Here is an 18501-nt window from a genome sequence, read left to right as displayed (position 1 = left end):
CTAGTGGCACCGAGACCACTTAGCGATTAATGAGTCTGCTACAGCCTTAGCTGAGCAGATGTGGCTTTTAGCTCGGGCAGTAGAGCCTCATATGCTGAAGTCCCAAGTTCAATCCCACCTGCCGACGACTGGGGTCTTAGGTGTTACACTAAGAACTAGATGCTCAGCGTGGGTGGGGCGCGGGTGAGAGACGGTCTGTAAGAGCCTTGTCTTCTCTAGATAGGGAACATGAAACACACACTGACCAGTGGGTTACATTTGTCTATCTGTAAAATAGGGAGAGTAAAAACTGTACCTCAAAGGCAGGAAAAAGCATCGTAAGGCTGTGATGTTTAAAAAATAATTAGTGATTTTGGGGGCCCCACTTTAAAAAACCTTAAAGGGGCCTGATTGTCAGGAAGCTTTGCGCTCCTGCTCTCATCTTGGCCTTGAGACCCTCTAGATGGAAGGTGTTATGTAAGTGCCATATATTACCATTGATTACTATTAGATAGGAGAGCCAGGCCAAGTCAGGAACAGCTCCCCCACACCTGAGAGATACCAACCAAGGTGCTACTTAGAACTTGGCAGCTCCTGGGGTGTAACTGAGCGTAGTGGAGGAGGTGTGCCAGGTTGCCTAAGGCAGCAAAGCCCCCAGGGTAAGTTCTGGGTAGCTGACAATTTGGGCCGTGCTGCTCTTGCCAAAAGGGAACTTCAGGCACTTTGTCTGCCAAAAAATGTTTTGTCAGACTCTGGGGAGCAAAAACTCGTGTGAAGCCAAATATAACATGAAGGAAAAGCTGGTAAATTTAAAAAAACTAGGTAATAGGTTAAATTTGCCTGCCCCAAGCCCTGCTGAAATCCATGGCAAAACTGACCGATGTCAGAGAGAGTCAGGTTCTAAATATAGCCTTCCGTGGAGACCGGTGCAGTTCTACGGACTTCCAGGAGGTGTAAGGGAGAGAAGTTAGACCAGTGAGTCCTAGAGCCCTATTGAGAGCTAAGTATAGCCGGTGAGCTCTATTTTTAATCATACTAAAATATTCATAAAGGAGAAAATGAGGTTTAAACAAGGAACTGGATTCAAAGGGGAGGTTTTCGTGAAAAAGACCCTCTCAAAGGGACGCCTGCTATGGGAGAGAGGGCGCTGATGACCCATCAGCAGAGTCATAATTCCTGCTTCACAAACACAATCGGGTGTGACTAGTGTAAATCAGTGTAATGCCATTGACCTCAGTGGTGCTATGAGGACTGTCCGGAGCTAATCTGTTGATGGAAAAATGGATGATGAGTTTTCAAAGGCTTTGTGTAAGAACCCACAGGGCTAGAAGGTGGGACCATGTGGGTTCTGGACCACTGACCTCTCCACATCATCACAGGTGCCTTAGGCTAAGCTTTTATGGGAGCACCCTGTGAGGCTGGGCCCAGCAGGACGTACCACCCAGCAGGACCTGAAGCAGCACCTCACAGCCCCCTGGTTGGCTGACACCAATACTTAAGCCAGGAAGTCATGGCAGGGAGTTGTCTGAGCAGCAATACAGGCTGCCTGCCTGTCTTGCTTGCTTCAGACCCTGTGAGTGAGAGATCCCAGACTTCGGCTTCTGATCCTCCTGGTTTATTCTCTGGCTTACCTTGGACTCTGACCTCCTGGTAGTTGGACCCTGCCTGCCTACTGTCGCTGGACTCCTGCGTAGCTTTTTATTTTATTTAAAGTGAATTTTGTAATGTGGTATGACGCCACCGTGGGTTCGGCTCTGGTCGTTACAGTTTCAAGCTTAACAGAGTGAAAGGCACCTCTGCTACTTGCTGCAGATTTAGAGTCTCTAGGAACACATAAAGGCCCAGGGTAATGACCACACATACAGACACTAGTACAAGTCTGTTTTACAAGTTTTATTAAAGTTACTATTAAAGTTATGATTACCCAAGCATATAGAAATTCTATACAGACCCATGCACAAGTTACAAATATAGTTATACTCACATCCTTAACAATAGTGTTAGGGTCTGATGTCTCTCTCATAGATTGGTCATCAGTAGAGGGGTGGTTCCCGCTGGAGTTTCCCATGGGAGCTCAGTTTTCCTAAGCTAGGCACCCTCTTTTATAATGTAATTCTGACTATAGCTCATTAGCATTTCTGCAGAGAGTGTACTCTGTGGCTGCTCTTACTGTTAATTTTTCACAATATCACCCATTGGTGCATCTTTACCCATAATCTTAGGGCATCCGGTTATTCTTTGGTCACTTACTTATATCAGCGTTTCTTATCTCCAAGGCCTAAAATAGCTAAGCTAAAATTTTGCAGACCTCAGCCTACAGGCCTTGTGATTCAGCCCTACTTACTTAGATATCTAATACATGATTATTCCCTCGACATACTGCTTGATCTTACACTTCTATAATCCTACACCTTAACTCTATTTAACATACAGTGATTATATATGACATTACATGTTAGTTAATCATAACCCACAATAAATGAACAATAAACTAAAATCATTGGCTACATCTGGCCTGTCTTGGACTCTGATTCTCTGGTACCCGACCCAGCCTGACTCCTGACTCCCATTCTGATCACTAGGTCTGACTGCCCAGGACTTGGTCATGACACTTTGTCCCTCATTTAGTCACTTCTACTTACAACAACTGAGTGCAAAGTGGTAGTAAAGAGATTTGGGGAAAACATGCCACTATTAGTTTTACAGCACCGTAGTATGGGACTGAATGAGGAAATTCTGCCTCTACATGCACAGGGTTGTGCAGGTACATTTGAGGGCATAGTTTAGCAGGTGATGAAAGATTTACAGACTAAGGGGTTTAAAAACTTCAGAGCATTCAGTCTTCTGAGATTATTTTTGGTGTAGTTTCGCCCCAACATGCACTTCTGCTTTGAAATAGGAGATGGATTCGACACTGGGCTTATTGCGAAAATGAAGTACTCCCTACACTTGCTGCTGCAGCAAAAACTGGGTTATAAAGCAGCACAGATTATCTCAGAATATTTGCATAGCCCTGTTAGTGCTCATCATAACAGCATTTTACAGTTATAGAAGACCTTTCATCCCAAAGGTACTATACAATCTATACAAGGACTCAGCCACCCACCAACGGGGGAGAAAATGTTCAGGACCCTCTTCTTATCTCAGGCACGCAGTAGCCCTTTAAAGAGCAAGGAAGGAGCTGATTGCTCCCCCCGCCATCTGGAGTTTGTGCTCCACTACTTCCCACATGTTCCCTCCCTTAGCAGGTGGGAGATGTGGTAGAATTCCACTTCCCATTGGGTAAGATGACTGTGTAAGGTACTCTCCTGCAATCTCTGTACTCAAGCAAAGCTGGTCACCACTACAGGCTGTTGTTAAGGAATCCTGGAGACCTAACATGGGGAACTGCCCCAGTGTCCTTAACTCACCCGAGCTATGAGGTAGAGATGGTCTTGAATTGAAAATGCCAGATCTGAAATTCCCTGAACTTTGGGGTGGGTTAAAATGCAGATCCAAATGATGTATTCTCTGGCCTATCTCTGCTATGAATGCACCGCTCCACCTACACATGTATCCACTAGAGAATCAGTCCCTTTATCTTTTGGTCTCTTTATCACCATACTCCCAATTACACGTAGCTCAGTGATCTCATCTCTTCCTATATTTCCCTTCTCACTCACTCCCACTCTTCCCATTGCTGGTCTCCTTTCAATTCAGCTCTCCCATCGTCTTTGCTACCACTACACCAGCCATCTAGCATAGTCTGTCCCACACTTTAATAATTGTACTCCCCCTTTTAAACGGCAGTTCTGAAGCCATACACCGATAGCCTGTGGTTGACCACCTTTCGTATCTTAACTACCTCTGTAGACTTAGGTACCTGAGTCCCAGTTCTAAGCACCATTGCAAGCCACAATTCCTGGTTGGCTGCTGCCAACCCAGTAGGTGCCTAAGCTCAGTCAGCTGTAAGAGTTCCCCAGGTACCTAGGTTTCTCTCTCTGGGCATGTGCACTGCTGTTCCACTGTAGGCATCTGGCCACCTATCGCCTGCCTAAGCCCCAGAACACGTCATGAACCCCGGGGAAGATAGACATTCCTCTACCTCTCTTGCCTGATCTGGCAGGCAAAATCTGACCATTGAGCATTGCAATGCCGGAGTCCCTTTGTGGCTCTGGGCCTCTGTCCCCAGTGGCTCACACACTTTTTCATCTCTGTTGTGCATTGCAAAACACTTGTATGAATGCTGCATTATACCATTATGTGGTGTAATACAGTTGTAATACTTGGACTGCCACATCATCCGGAAGACTATTGCCCTTGTAATGGAGAGATCCCACATGATTCCACAGATACTGACTATCTGAGGCTCAAAGTTTCACGCTAGAGAGCTGACCACATTTTTTTTTTTTTTTTTTGAAGGAAAGGCTTTTCATTGGAAAGGTGACTTTTTTTCAGTGTAAACATTTTATGGAAACTTTTTATTAATGCCTGCTGCAATGGTGTTTTTCAGTGTAGCCACTTGCCTAGGAAGAACTGGAGTGACACCCTCCAATTTACATAGGCCACTGCACAGCTGTAGGGTAAGATTTTTAAAGCCACCAGGGGATTAGGAGGCCCAGGTCTCTCTTAATTTTCCATGGATTGAATGTGCAAATTCTTTAATCACACCCATAGCTTTTAGGCACATCCAAGCTTGGGTGGATTAGATCCACTAACCTAGAGGACACAGTGTCATGACTGTGTTGTTTTGTCCCTTACTAGAGAGTGCTGCGTGATGGCCTATGAGGCAGCTGGGTGGGTTCCTAAAAGATATCATCTCTTAGTATGAGAGAATGCATGAGAAACAGCATCCATAAGAGAGGGGAGATATGCTTAAAACAATAACATATACCAGCTTTCATAATGAGTCAAGCTGTACTGTGGAGTGTGCTATTTCCCACACCCGACCATACGGCTAGGCTGCTAAACTTCTGAGTAAGCCGTTTGGCAGGGGCCCTGATGAAAAACTTAAACTATCTTTAACTCTCTGTAGCTGCACATCGGCTCTCATCTGAGGTTTGCTGGGTTCTAGCACTGCTAGCGTGGAAAGGTCTTTTCCCAGAAATTCCCTTAAAGCCTGGAGTGAGGCAGCTAGAAAAGTGGGAGGTGGCGCTCATATGAGTACGACTGGGTGTCGCTAAAGAGGAATCAAGCATGAGTCGGGGGAGGGATAGCTCAGTGGTTTGCACATTAGCCTGCTAAACCCAGGGTTGTGGGTTCAATCCTTGAGGGGGCCATTTAGGGATCTGGGGCAAAAATCTGTTAGGGATGGTACTTGGTCCTGGTGTGAAAGCAGGGGACTGGACTCAATGACCTTTCAAGATCCCCTTCAGTTCAATGATTTGGATGAAATCAATGCCCTGGAAATAAAAAAAAAGTTAAAGTTGTTGGTTAAATCTCTAACTCTTTTTTCAACTGGGTTCTCTCTTTTCTGCATCTTAAATCTTTTTTGGGATCCCTGCTTTGACACTGGCTCTCTGCTCAAAAGAACAGATCAGAACCAGGAAGGGGATCTATGGCTTTGCAGGTTCTCTGTGATTACGTTTGCTTTTCATTATGTTGCCAGTGGGGAGGCGCAGGGATGGTGGGAGAGCAGTGGCACATACCTCCACAGTTACTACTGCGTAAGTCTCTGCTATGTACGTTACACAAAGGATACCGAAGCTATGTCTTTAGTACAGTGCAATTGCTGGACAGCAGCTACAATGAAAGCAATTACAGCTGCCATTTGGCCCAGGGAAAGAACTCAGCACCTTTGCTGGCTTTCTAGAATAGAATCTTTCCCAATATGCTTTACCGTTGCCTAGCATCTTCCATACAAATGTATCACAGGATGCGCCATGCCTTAATAGCCAACAACTTAAAATACAGATACAACCCAGCCTCGTGTACCCAAAGCCTGGATCACTTGTCTGTCAAATATGCTCTTCAGATGAAATGTCTCATAGTTGGGGGGTCAACTGAGAGGTGAATTTTTTTGGCGAGGAGGGGGGTAAGTTTCAAGGCAGTTTTCGCTTTTGATACGTTGTAGAAGTTTTTTCTTTTCTGGTCATGTTATGCCTGTGCGGTGTTTTAGTTTCCAATCAATTTCAAATTGAAATCTGATGATTTCGACTACTCAGGTGAAGCAATAGCTTATGCTCCACTCTCTGCCACTGATCTCGCTTGAGCTACTGTGGAGTTAATTACTGCTCCTCCTGAGGGGTGTGTGGGGGGGAAAATCAGGCCTACCACTACAGTAATGCGCTACACTGTACTATCCATGGGTACATTTATCTGGCAAAACTATCCCCCCCACGGCAAAGAGTCTACAAACTTGGGCTCACACTATGGCACTAAAATTAGCTGTGTGGGCATTCTGGCTCGGGATGGAGCTCAGACTCTGAACCCTGGCGAGGGAGGTGGGTTTCACAGCCCAAGCTCCAGCCTGAGTTGGAATGTCTACACTGCCGTAGCACAAGCCTGATCCTGGAGACGTGCTACTGTGGGGGTTTGGGTTTTTTTTTTTGCCAAGTAGACATATTCTTAAAGACTGGAAACAACAGGACCAATTCTGCTGCCATACCAGTCAATGGTAATGGTCATCCTGACTTCAATGGTGTTTGGGCTCAAAAGTCCAGGCGGGAATGGAAAAGGAGACATAGGGGGAGAGGACCGGGAGGGAAATGGAGTGGGTGGTGTATTTGGTGAAGTGGTATGAAACTGCAGTCCCCACTCCCTGGGAAGGGACCAGAGGGCAAAAGAAAGGCATGGAGGATGGATAGGGCAGGGGACATGGAGGGTGGAGTGAAGGGGCACAGGGAACTGCATGGCATACCAGTGGGACATGGAAAGGAGAAGCAGACATGGAAGGGGAGTACGGGGCTCATAAGAAGTTTGGAGCGTGATAGGACTGATTCATTTCATCCAGTGTATGTGGAGTATTTTTTGGGCACTCAGCCACTAATGATGTCGAGAAGCTTTACAAAATCTGATACTTACAAGTGGCCTTTCTACCAAATAGAAGGTTGAGCCTGTTACATCAGGCATCATGGCCTAGAAATCAGGTCCTGTGTACGGATCAAACACGCATGGTGGATAAGACTGTGATTGGGAGGGTTGGAGCTCAAGTTTTGGCATTTGCATCTAAATCCAAACTTCCCCCAGGGAGCAGAGGGGAGTTGGACCCAGCATTTTGACTCAGGTTAGAGTTGGACAAATAGGGGGTGGGGGAAATGATTTACTAACATATTCACAAAACAAGTTCATTATTGGATCCTGTCACGTTGGTTGTCCGAGGCAAGGTAGGTCAGCTAATATCCTTTATTGGAACAACTTCTGTTGGTGGAAGGGCCAAGCTTTCGAGCTACAAATGAAGCTGATTAGTGGTTCTGTTGCTGGGTATGATTATGAAGTTTTATAAAGAATAGTCAACTTTTGCACATTGTAGCTGTATTTTATGATCTTATGGTGCTGAATACAGTGGGTTGACTGTGTTACAAAGTGCACATGAATAGAACTAGGATGAGCATTGTATGACATTTTTCTTTCTGGAATTTATTGGATATTTATTTTGAGATGTTTTATTAGTTGATTTGGGTTTTAAAAAGAAATTGAGGTTATTTAAGTTTAGGAGAATTGTTCGTTCCAAAATGAGACTATGAAATAAGCCAATATATACACTGGATAAAGAACATTACTGGCTTGCATTTAGAATATATTTGAGATTTTGTAGATTTGCATATTAAGCATTTTTTTCACTACTGTGATGTCCGTGCATTATCCTTCTCATTTTTGAATCTTTTTTTATTTAGCAGGAGTTATGGAATGTTGGCTCAGCTGTCAAATGTGTTTTGTTTCGTTCCCAAGGACCATTATTCTCCAAAGTGATGATTTAAGTCTGGAGGTGGCACTATACGATCTGCATGCAGCAGAAGTTCTCAAACAACAGTCCCTAGGTCACCATTGCACCACAGGCATCTCCCTGGTGGTCTGCAGAATTTAAACATTTTGACAACCAGGCAGTGGGTGACTGGGATGAGAGTTGGCCTGGGAGAAGGCGTCTCATATCTCTGGAATGAGAAGTTGGAGAATCACCATACAGAGTGAAACTTGGGCTGAATAAGTTTCAGACAAGTCACTGCGTATTTGTTTAGTGGAAAAAGAATAGAAATAAATGGTGATTTGGTTGGCTGGTATTGTCCAACAACAAGACTGTCACTCGCAATAAGAGTCCTTTAAATCTTTGATATTTAGAGTCATGTCACACAAAAACAAAGATCACAGTAGTGGAAATCAAGTGAGAGAGCTGGAAGGACCTGCTTTCATTTAAACTCACCTCATGTTATAATGAGCTACTGAAGCTTAGCTCTGGATGAACCCCACATTGGTGATGAGTATATAATATAAACATGGAGCAGATCTTCCCACTCACACCCACTATGATATGCGATTACTTGAGATTAAGTGGACAGTTTTAAACAATTAAATCTTTACGTGATACATTTCTCAGATCACATTTGAAGTGAAAAATTAAATCTAATCACAACCATCAAGTCACTATTGATGTCTCCATAATCACTGTTAACGGAGCATGTTTGGCTGAACTATAAAATTAAGATCTGGGGTTTAATATTTTTAAGTTTTCTAATCTTTTTTTTCATTCTGATACGATTTAGCTACACACCATAAAAGTGAGACAGAGAAATGACAACCTCATTTCCCTAGCTTTGTATCTTTTTCTTATATCATTAGGCAATAAATCTTTTGATTCCTCTGTTATTGTGTTGATTGCTTATTGATCAGGATGTTAATCTCGAATCCAGGAGTGCTATATAGTGAATTGCTGTCCTCAGTAAAATCTTTGGAAACCTAGATCCACGCAGATGGCTCTAATTGCTCATTTACTGGCTAAAGTCCCAGCCAGCAAACAAAACCTCATGGATAATTTTATTAATGCATTTCAACACCACTGGTGAAACTTGGGCCTTTTTGGAGTCAATGGGAGTTTTGCCATTGACTTCAATAAGGCCAGGATTTTACCCAATTTTCAATAAGACAGTGTACTGTATTACTTACCTGTGATAGATTTGTGTACATGTTCACATCTTCTACAGATACCTACATGGGGATCAAATATTTAATAATGGGCTCTTCAATCTTGCAGAGAAAGAGGTAACATGAATGGCTGGAAGTTGAAGCTATTCAAATTCAGACTAGAAATAAGGCATACATTTTTTAACAGTGAGAATAATTAACTTTTGAAACATCTTACCGTGGGTTGTGGTGGATTTTCCATCATTGACAATTTTTAAATCACAATTGGATCTTTTAGGAAATGACACGCTTGAGGAATTCTTTGGGGGAAGTTCTACAGCCTGTGTTATACAGTGGGTCAGACTAGATTTATCACAATTGTGTCTTCTGGCCGTGGAATCTCTGTGCGCATACCTCTTGATACCCACCCACAACACACCCTGGCAATGCTTATATCGCTTCATTATTCTTTGACCTCCATTTTTTTGTATAAACTTGCTGTTTGCAAGTTTCCTGCTTCTCTACCATGTGTCACATCAGGATCACATTCCTACTGGCAGCTTGTAATGGGATGAATAAGAAAAAAGAAAACAAAATCAGATGCAATACTGTGGCCTAAGCATCCGATGGTGACAACAGACGGGCAGTGCCAAGTTACGAGTCTATGCTCAGGGATTTGCTTAGCCATGCCCAGACAGGTGTGTTTCTCCTGTGATCGCCATCTTCACGGTATTTCACTGAAGGGAACCATGTGTGATCTTTGCCTAAAGCTGAGAACTCACTGGTTGTTATGGTTACTGTTGGATGTATGTGCAGAAATCCTTTTCAGAGTTATGTAACATGTAGAACATGGTGTTCCAAAGCTCCTGGAAGTGAAACTGATCTCCAAGTGTGGGGTGGTTCTCAGAGCTAACTCAATCCAGAGTTAGAACAACTGACATCTTTCGACCTGGCCCAGCTGAGGGTTGACAGCCTAGACAAGGGACAGGCTTAGACTTTTACAAAGCACAAAAGAACCCAAGACAAAGATCTTAGATAGGGTAACCATGGGGGTGAACGGAAGTTAACACAATACCCAGTTTATGAAGAGACACAAAAAGTCTGGAACCGTCTAATAGGCAGGACCAGCTCCAGGGTTTTTGCTGCCCCAAGCAGCGGGGGAAAAGAAAAAAAAAGCCGTGATCGCAATTGCGATCGGCAGCAGCTCCATTGCGCCGTTTTCTTCTTCGGCAGGAATTCGGCGGCAGGTGCTTCCCTCTGAGAGGGACCCGTCGCCGAATTGCCACCGAACAGCCCAACCTGCCGCCCCTTCCCCTTGGCCACCCCAAGCACCTGCTTGCTGGGCTGGTGCCTGGAGCTGGCCCTGCTAATAGGAGAAAGAAGGGCACAAGACGGCACCCATTATGGTGGCAACACTCTACTAGCGGGAATGTCTCATGGAAAGTGGATCCCAGCTCTCTCTGCTGGACAAGCAATGAATGGACTGACGACTGGGTGAGAAATACCTTATCAGACAGGAAAGAGATTTGTTCATATGTGTAGGCTCTAGACTGTGTTTTATATTTCTTACATCTATAAGCATATGTTTCCAATTCTTCTACTTGCTTCTATTTTTGAATCTTTGTCAATGGCACATGGCCCATCAGTGACTGCTAGCAACAAATATCCCCAATGGCCAGTGATGGGACACTTGAAGAGGAGGGCTCTGAGTTACTACAGAGAATTCTTTCCCAGGTGTCTGGCTGGTGGGTCTTGCCGACATGCTCAGGGTCGAACTGACTGCCATATTTGGGGTCGGGAAGGAATTTTGCCCCAGGTTAGATTGGCAGTGACCCTGGGGTTTTTTCACCTTCCTCTGCAGCATGGGGCATGGGTCACTTGCAGGTTTAAACTAGAGTAAATGGTGGATTCTCTGTGACTTGAAGTCTTTAAATCATGATCCGAGGACTTCAGTAACTCAACCAGAGGTTAGGGGTCTATTACAGGAATGGGTGGGTGAGGTTCTGTGACCTGCAATGTGCAGCAAGTCAGACTAGATGATCACAACGGTCCTTTCTGACCTTAACATCTAGGAATCTATGAGATAAATGTCTATGTGTTTTTTCTAAAGAACAATCAAGTGCTGTGTGAACGGAGGTGAACCTAGTGAACTAGGAGGCAGGGCTTCCACGGAGGCAACAAATGTGTGTGCACTATGAAGTCAAGGGACCGGGCACTTGAGTGTACAAAGTGGGGTGTGCAGACAGGTTGGGACTTGTAACCTGAGGCTGGAGCATAACTCTGGGAGCTAACTCTCTCTATAGATGTAGCAACAGGTTACCTCTGCTCTGCCCCAAGGAGTTACTTAGGGAGCCTAAGGGTTGGGATGTGCAAATTGCTGACCTGCAGAGGGAAAGGGCAGGGCTTGCTAAGACCAGAGTGAGCTGCTTGTGTTGCCGGCAGCCAGTGGCTTTGGGCGAGTTTCCCCCCCGGTGGTCATGGATAAGGCTCCTTCACACTGTAAGAGGTAGTAGCAATTCACCCTGTACCCCTTGGTGACCCCAAAGGGACACAGATACCCAGTCAGTTTGTCTATTTTGCAGAGACTTCTTGGTGTTTCAGTATAAATGCTGACCTTGTACATGACACTGCTACTAGCAGCCCATCCTGCATTAGGTTTCCTTTAATTGACTAAATGACTTTTTTAGGGTGGCAAGTAACAAATTCTGACTTTTAGGGTTTGTTTGTTTTTTTGCAGTTTTATTGCACACTGGTCTTACATCACAAAATACAGTTTCTTTTGGCCTAAAGTTATTGCTGACAGACTACTTTGCTGTGTTTCACTTAATAATGCACGTATATTTACACCGAATGTTGCTGTATCTAACTTAAGCTTTCATGATCGGAAAGGTATTGCAGTAATGGAAACAACTGTGCCTGTATGCCGTGACACTGTCACACAGATGTACAATGACATGATTAACCAATCTAAAATGCAGTGTGACATTCTATTTGCTGTAAGCCACCTTGTCGTCCACTGACTGGCTCTGTGTGTCTTCAGAATTAAACACTACAGCTGGTTCTTCACTGGGCCTGCTTTCCATCGATTGCTCTCCATTAGCTGTCCTGCCTGAAACCACAATATAAATAGGATTAAAATAAATGCAATATCTTTTCACTGATGCAGCATTTGAACACAGCAGGCTAAGAGCAATATGCTTCGTCAATGACATTTTAACAACAACATTTTTATGCAGATGTAAACCTCTCCGTCAGCTCATTTGCATTTAGCAGCCCACACACAGACTGCATTGCAGAAATTACAGATTGCTTAATGATAAAATTAATTATCAAGGTGTTAACATGCTTTAAGTAACAGTCACTGGAATGTAAACCTTAATTTGCATTAATTCTGTGGTGCAGTCTTGACCCTCCTGTGTCAGAAGTGGAGGTTGCCTCAAGAAGATTATAAAAAAGTTGTTTTTGCTCCCCCCCAAGTGTAGCTTAGCCGGCATGTGCTCACATGCTGGACATTCTGGTGCACTGACACCACATGCTTGCCTCATACTAATGGAACCTGTTGTTCTAATGATTTGTCAAACAAAACGGTGAAAATAGAAGTAGTACAACATGTTTGACTCTAACCCCGGAAATTCTCCCAGTCAGTCTTGAACCACGTTTGAACTGCTCACAATACTAGGGGTGGTTCATTACATCTCTGCTATAGCTCCAAACTGTCTCTCAAAGCTTTAGGTGAACATTTTTGCTGTGGTCTTAGAGCCCCCAAATCTACCAATTGTGCAGGAGGGAGAGGTTTCCTGTGCAGGAGCGCAGCATTATTCAGTGGAATTGACCCTGTCGTGCAGATGGAATTTGAAGCCCGTGCAACTATCTCTGGATACCCACAAACATTCCATGGCTGTTGTTTGCGGTTAATTTCAAGTCGGTAACACGGGCACTGGAAAAAACCATATAGTACTTTCCATTACGCATGTCTCACTTCTGGTTTTGGTGAAGCCCGTGCAAACCCATGGGAGCAATCACGAACTTGAACACAAAATATATGTGTGGGCTCACTATGAAATTCAACCCAGAAAACTCAATTTGTTGAAACACAGACCATTTCAAATTCTGTGATCTGCCTGACCCCATTTGAACTGTTCCCTACGTACATAGTTTGCAAACCAGTTTCAAACCAAACTTGGAAGCGTTCGTACAGCTTTGGTTACAAGTCATTTACAATGAAATAGACTCAGACTCTTCTCAATATCTTGCCAATGGCAATGCTAGTAATGAAATAATCCTATGCACTATTTATAGAAAGAGTGTCAATAAATTATCTTCAAGTAAAGATAAGAAGACACATTTATTCCAAATATATGCTAAAATATAAAAACACAATGTTCCATTGCCCAGTGCTGTGGTCTGGGTCACATAATGAAACACCTATTTCAAGGTGGAGAACTTTTTATATTATTTCAGATTTATTTCATGGAAGTGAAATTACAAAGAGCAGCTCGGCTGTGTATCTGCTCATCCATTTCTAATCCAGCCATGAACAACTTTAAATACATGCAACTACAAAGCTTCAACTAATTCTATATGCTGGAGGCTTGATTCTAGAAGGCGCTGAGCATCGACTTCAATGGGAGATGGGAATACCTGACAGGAGCACTCAGCGTCTTGCAGGATCAAGCTCTAGATATTGCCCAAGAAACACTGATTACTGCTAATTTGACATTTCTAGGATACGCCATTTTGGGGGAGGAAGTAAAAGTAGCAAAGAAGCAAGAAAAGTGTTCTACAAGCTAATTACACCCCACTTTTTGGTTTATGATCGCCTTGGCAATGATTTGGCCAATTCACCTCCAGTTTGGCCAGAAAAATTGAGTTCTCTCCCTCTAGACCACACATGTGAAATTTGATGGGGAAAGAACTCTGGTTTGAAGATTTTGGAAGGAGCGAGGCAGGCAAAATTGGATTTATAATGGAAGCCTGGTTACAACCTTAATTACAGAGAGGTTACCCCTCACTCCTACCTTCCTCACCTATCTATGCACCCGCCCACATATATGACCCTTATTACTGTAGTATCTGAACATCTCCCATTAGTTAAAAGATGGTGATGTTCCATACCTGGACATCACTATCTTTCACGTTTCACTTTCACAACGCACCCAGCAATGGTTGCACACAGGGCTCTGCTATGTTTTCCCTGATCAACGTGGACAAGAATTTTTTTTCTTGTAACTATTATAATAAACTTTTATTGTAGACCATATGATGGGAGATGGGGGACAACGTGCTTAATGCAGTTGTTGTTGACATGGTTTCAACTTTAGTCCCTGTTCCGCAGTCTCAAGAGAAGTTTTAAATATCAGTTTTAAGAAAGAAACTATTCCATTACCACACCGATCAGCACAACCACATTAGCAGAGGCAATCTGTGAAAACTATTTGCTAGCACAAAGGGAATTATGGTATAGATAGGGCCATAGCATGGACAGGACTTTAAACAGAGGCTTCAAGCCCTATTAAGTGACAGAATATTATCTACTTACCAGTTGAAGCTTTGAGTGTTTTGATATAATCAGACCAGAAAGAACATTCTGCTCTTTTCAGTCCTTTACGATTTGGCAAGGAAACAGTGAACTCCTTATAGTTATCACCATTAGCGTGTGACAGGAACATGGGCCATGGGGACACAGCTCCAGTTAATTTTCTTGAGAAGTTATGAGGATAGTTCGGATTTCTGAATGAAGAAATAGAAAAGATTATTAGAAAACAATGGCATAAACATCACCAGTTTATAATCTGCACAGTGTATGATAGGGATTGGCTGGCTCAAGGGACTGGAGCTTTTCATCTCTGGGTCACTGGGTCAAATTCAAGCCTGGTTAGCAAAAATGTTAGGCATGATCATCTGATAGCATTTGGTGATCTATGATCAATTCGTCCTGGACAAAACATTCATCACACAAACACCATCACGGCTAGCATGTTCACTGGCCACCTCAGCAGGCTTCAGACTCAGGACCATCCTCTGAAACTCTCAAAAGGGGCACAGAAAGTTGCAGTTTCCAAGTGAAGACCCCACACAAGCATCTCACTAATATTTCTCACACAGAGAAATGGGCCCACCTGACTTATGCAGAGGAATATTCACAGTGCGGTGTCACAAAGCTTGCACCGCTACTTTCTGTGCTTCTGAAAGAGGACTCCAGGCCAAAATGACCCTTGTGGTCCCCTCTAACCCTATGGTTCTATAGTCAGACATGGCTGCCTAAAGTTAAACTCCTAAAACTGGATTTAGTCACCGGTCGCTCCCATTTATTTCAATGGAATTTGTGCATGCTCAGCACAGCTAAAAGTTAGGCTATTTTTATGCAGGTGACTGACTATTTTATGCACCCAGGTTTGGCCACGGCCTTCTAACACTACTGGCCGAAGCCTTACACATCTATATAGATCCTATTCCTGTGACTGGAGACTATTTGAATAAGGGCAGAATTGGACCCTAAATTTGCTTTTTAATATATACCCCCACCCCACAAGATAGTAGATAATACGATAAGGTCACTTACTTACCCAGATTTTATGAAGTTGCCTATATACTGCATTATTTTTAAGGAAAGGCTCTTTTCTTCCAGAGTAAATTGTTCTTCATACTGTGGGTGGAACGGCAGCCCAAAGGCGTACTGAACATCAGGCAAGAGCTCCAGGCCTGAACTGAAAAATACACATACAAAAAAAGTAATGACCCCCACCCATCCATTTACTTTGGAGGGCGGGCAGCATAAAAAAAATAAAATTAAACATCATCTTAAATGTTTCAATCATTACAAAAAATTAAGTGTTCAACTCTTCTGAAAACAGGCCATAAATAAATACAAACGAGGAAGTGGAAGCAAAGAGAATTTACAACAGATTCATTCAGGAGTCTGGAGGAAGGCCAGGGCTGGCTCCAGGGTTTTGGCCGCCCCAAGCAGCCAAAAAAAAAAAAAGCTGCGATCGCGATCTGTGGCGGCAATTCGGCGGGAGGTCCTTTGCTCCCAGCGGGAGTGAGGGGCCCTCCGCCGAATTGCCGCTGAATACCTGGACATGCCGCCTCTCTCTGGAGCGGCTGCCCCAAGCACCTGCTTGCCAGGCTGGTGCCTGGAGCTGGCCCTGAGGAAGGTGCTACAAGAGGAAGTGGTGGAAAAAAGGAAGACCCAAATTTGCTGAATTAAGGCTGCAGATAAGAGATGGAGGAAGGAACAAAAAACAAAACAAAAAGAAAGCACTTGACTGTTGCTTAAATGTTCAATAAGATTGGACCTGCTTCGTCACCAGGCCTCTTCCAAAACAAAGCTCAGAGAGGAGAAGCCAAAAGAATGGGTGACATGGACTGTGGCTTTAATGATGGAAGAATAAATCTCCATTTATTTCAGAGACTTGGGATGAAATCCTGGCCCTACTGAAGTCAATGGGAGTTTTGCTTTTGATTTCAGTAGAGCCAGGATTCCACCCGTTGGGTCTTTGGATTCCAATACAGTTTCTCTGTTGGGAACCTGGGGTGTAAATCTACCTTGCACTAGCCTGCCTGCCGCACAGTAACTAGACCCTGATGCCGTGCACTAAACGGTTCCCTAGTGCATTTTGATCTACTTCCTTTCAAAGTGGGGTCAAAGTGCACTACTAGGGAACTGTTAGTGCATGGAAGCAGGGTCCACATGCCAGTGAGCATGCAGCAGGCTAGTGTGAGGTAGCTTTGCATCCCAACTTGCTGGGCGCTGTTTGTGTAGACAAGCCTGGAGATGTTTATGCAAATTTCTTTTAAACATAGTTTTATTCTAGTTTCTTTGGTTGGGGGGAGGGGAGGGGAGTTGGTCCCTGCAGCCAAGTTCTCCTTAAATTCTGAAGGGTAGCCTAGCAAACATGCTGTAGATACCACTGTCAGTCAGATTAGGCCTCTGCAACTCTCTTTTACTGCAGTGGAATGATTCCTGCACGCAACATGGAGTGTTCCAGCAGCGACAGAACTCTGGGCAGGCAGGATGATGCCAGACTTCCAGGACCTAATACTTTGGGATATGTACTAGTATATCAGGAGACCAACCAAAATAGGTTGCTCAGCAGAAGTAATCTTCTAGTAAAGCGGTAACAGGACTGTGGGTCACAAATCAGATATGTCCTTTTCCGTACCCCTTACTCTGTCTTGGTCAAATATTGGTAACATCAAGGCAGTCCGCAGCAATGGACTTTGGAGCAAGTCTGGGATGAATAAAACCTTGAGCCACTCAGCAAGATTCTATCTGTGAGTGGCTGCACACGGTTGCTATCAAAAGCAGTAGCTCGGGACACAACTAAAACTACTTTATTTATGGACATAAAGTGCTGCAGCATTGATAAGTCCCAGATGCTGCCTCCCCTGAAACAAGGCTTGCATCTCAAACCACCCTAGGCAGGCGGACTGAATGGAAGATAACTCTTTTATATGTCAGGGTCAGAGGGAAGGTGGTGCTACTCTGTCTCCAGATTCTGTATTTCAAAAAACATCCACCCATCCTACTAAATGAAACACATCTTTGCTCTTATTTCCCTTAGTCCTATCATAAAACCTCAATAATACTTAGCATCTGGAAACGGAATTATTTACAGATTTTTCACTAAAAAAGTAGATCCGACACTAGATTAAAGCATATTTTTCTTCTCCAAATGTTTATAAAGGATTAAGCACGATTAGCGTTTAATAATTCTGCTTTAAGAATAACTTGCTTGGCCTTCTACATTTATAGCAATGTTTGGCATCAGTGCTGTGGCCAAAGTAGTAGGTACTTAAAGGAGCCATTATGTTTAAGAAAAAGAGTCTGTTTGGAATATAATGGCTTCTATTAAATCAGTGATGAGGTAGTTAAAGGGCAAATTTATCCATTTAATGGAGTTACTCCAGGGATGAAATTGTCTCGCCACAGAAAACAGGTGGATTGTTAGAAGAGGCCTCTCGCACAATGAGATCACGTTCTCTGCACTAGTAGTTATAGATATGGAGTCAGAGCTCAGTTTAAGAGTTGGCTAAACATACTTCTATGAACATAATTACCGGTAAGTAGGATTTTGTTTATTGTTCTTGTATGATAGTACTGCTCTTTGGCCAGTGGGTGTCAGTAGTAAGAGGTCAGGGAAGAAAAGACAACGTTGAAGGGGAGGGAGGGAGGGAGGGAGTGTGAGTGTGTGCCCCAGATGACCAGGCAGCAAATATCTGGGGAGCTTTTCTCTCCCATGGGTAAAAATCTTCCCAAAGGGTTTGTATTGCCACTCATCACCACTGTATCTGAGTGCAAAGCACTAGAGATTGTGAATGACCTGGGGTCCAGCAGGAGCTCTGAACAGACAGGAGACCAGCAGCTAAGGGACGCACCCACTGACTCCCTTTGCAATACAAGGGAAGTGGGAAGCTGAGGGTTCAGAGCTGAGCGACTGTCTATAGTTTAACCCGTAATAAATTCATTAGTTCTTCCAGGGAGTA

General features: G+C 43.8%; 1 protein-coding gene across 1 annotated transcript in view; it reads right to left on the bottom strand.

Moving 5' to 3' along the window:
* Nucleotides 1-11746: 11746 nt before the first annotated feature.
* Nucleotides 11747-18501, bottom strand: part of LOC117871836 (thyroglobulin-like) — a gene marked incomplete in the record, with an annotated part of 51229 nt that continues 44474 nt past the window's right edge. Inside the window, 3 exon segments of the mRNA XM_034759591.1 lie at nt 11747-12124; nt 14555-14745; nt 15582-15722. Of these exon segments, the coding sequence (XP_034615482.1) occupies nt 12003-12124; nt 14555-14745; nt 15582-15722 (454 nt within the window).

Source organism: Trachemys scripta, chromosome 2 (genome assembly GCF_013100865.1).
Source record: "Trachemys scripta elegans isolate TJP31775 chromosome 2, CAS_Tse_1.0, whole genome shotgun sequence".
NCBI classification, from domain to species: domain Eukaryota; kingdom Metazoa; phylum Chordata; order Testudines; family Emydidae; genus Trachemys; species Trachemys scripta.
The sequence above is the reverse complement of the archived record's forward strand: the minus strand, read 5'-3'. Positions and strand labels throughout refer to the sequence as shown.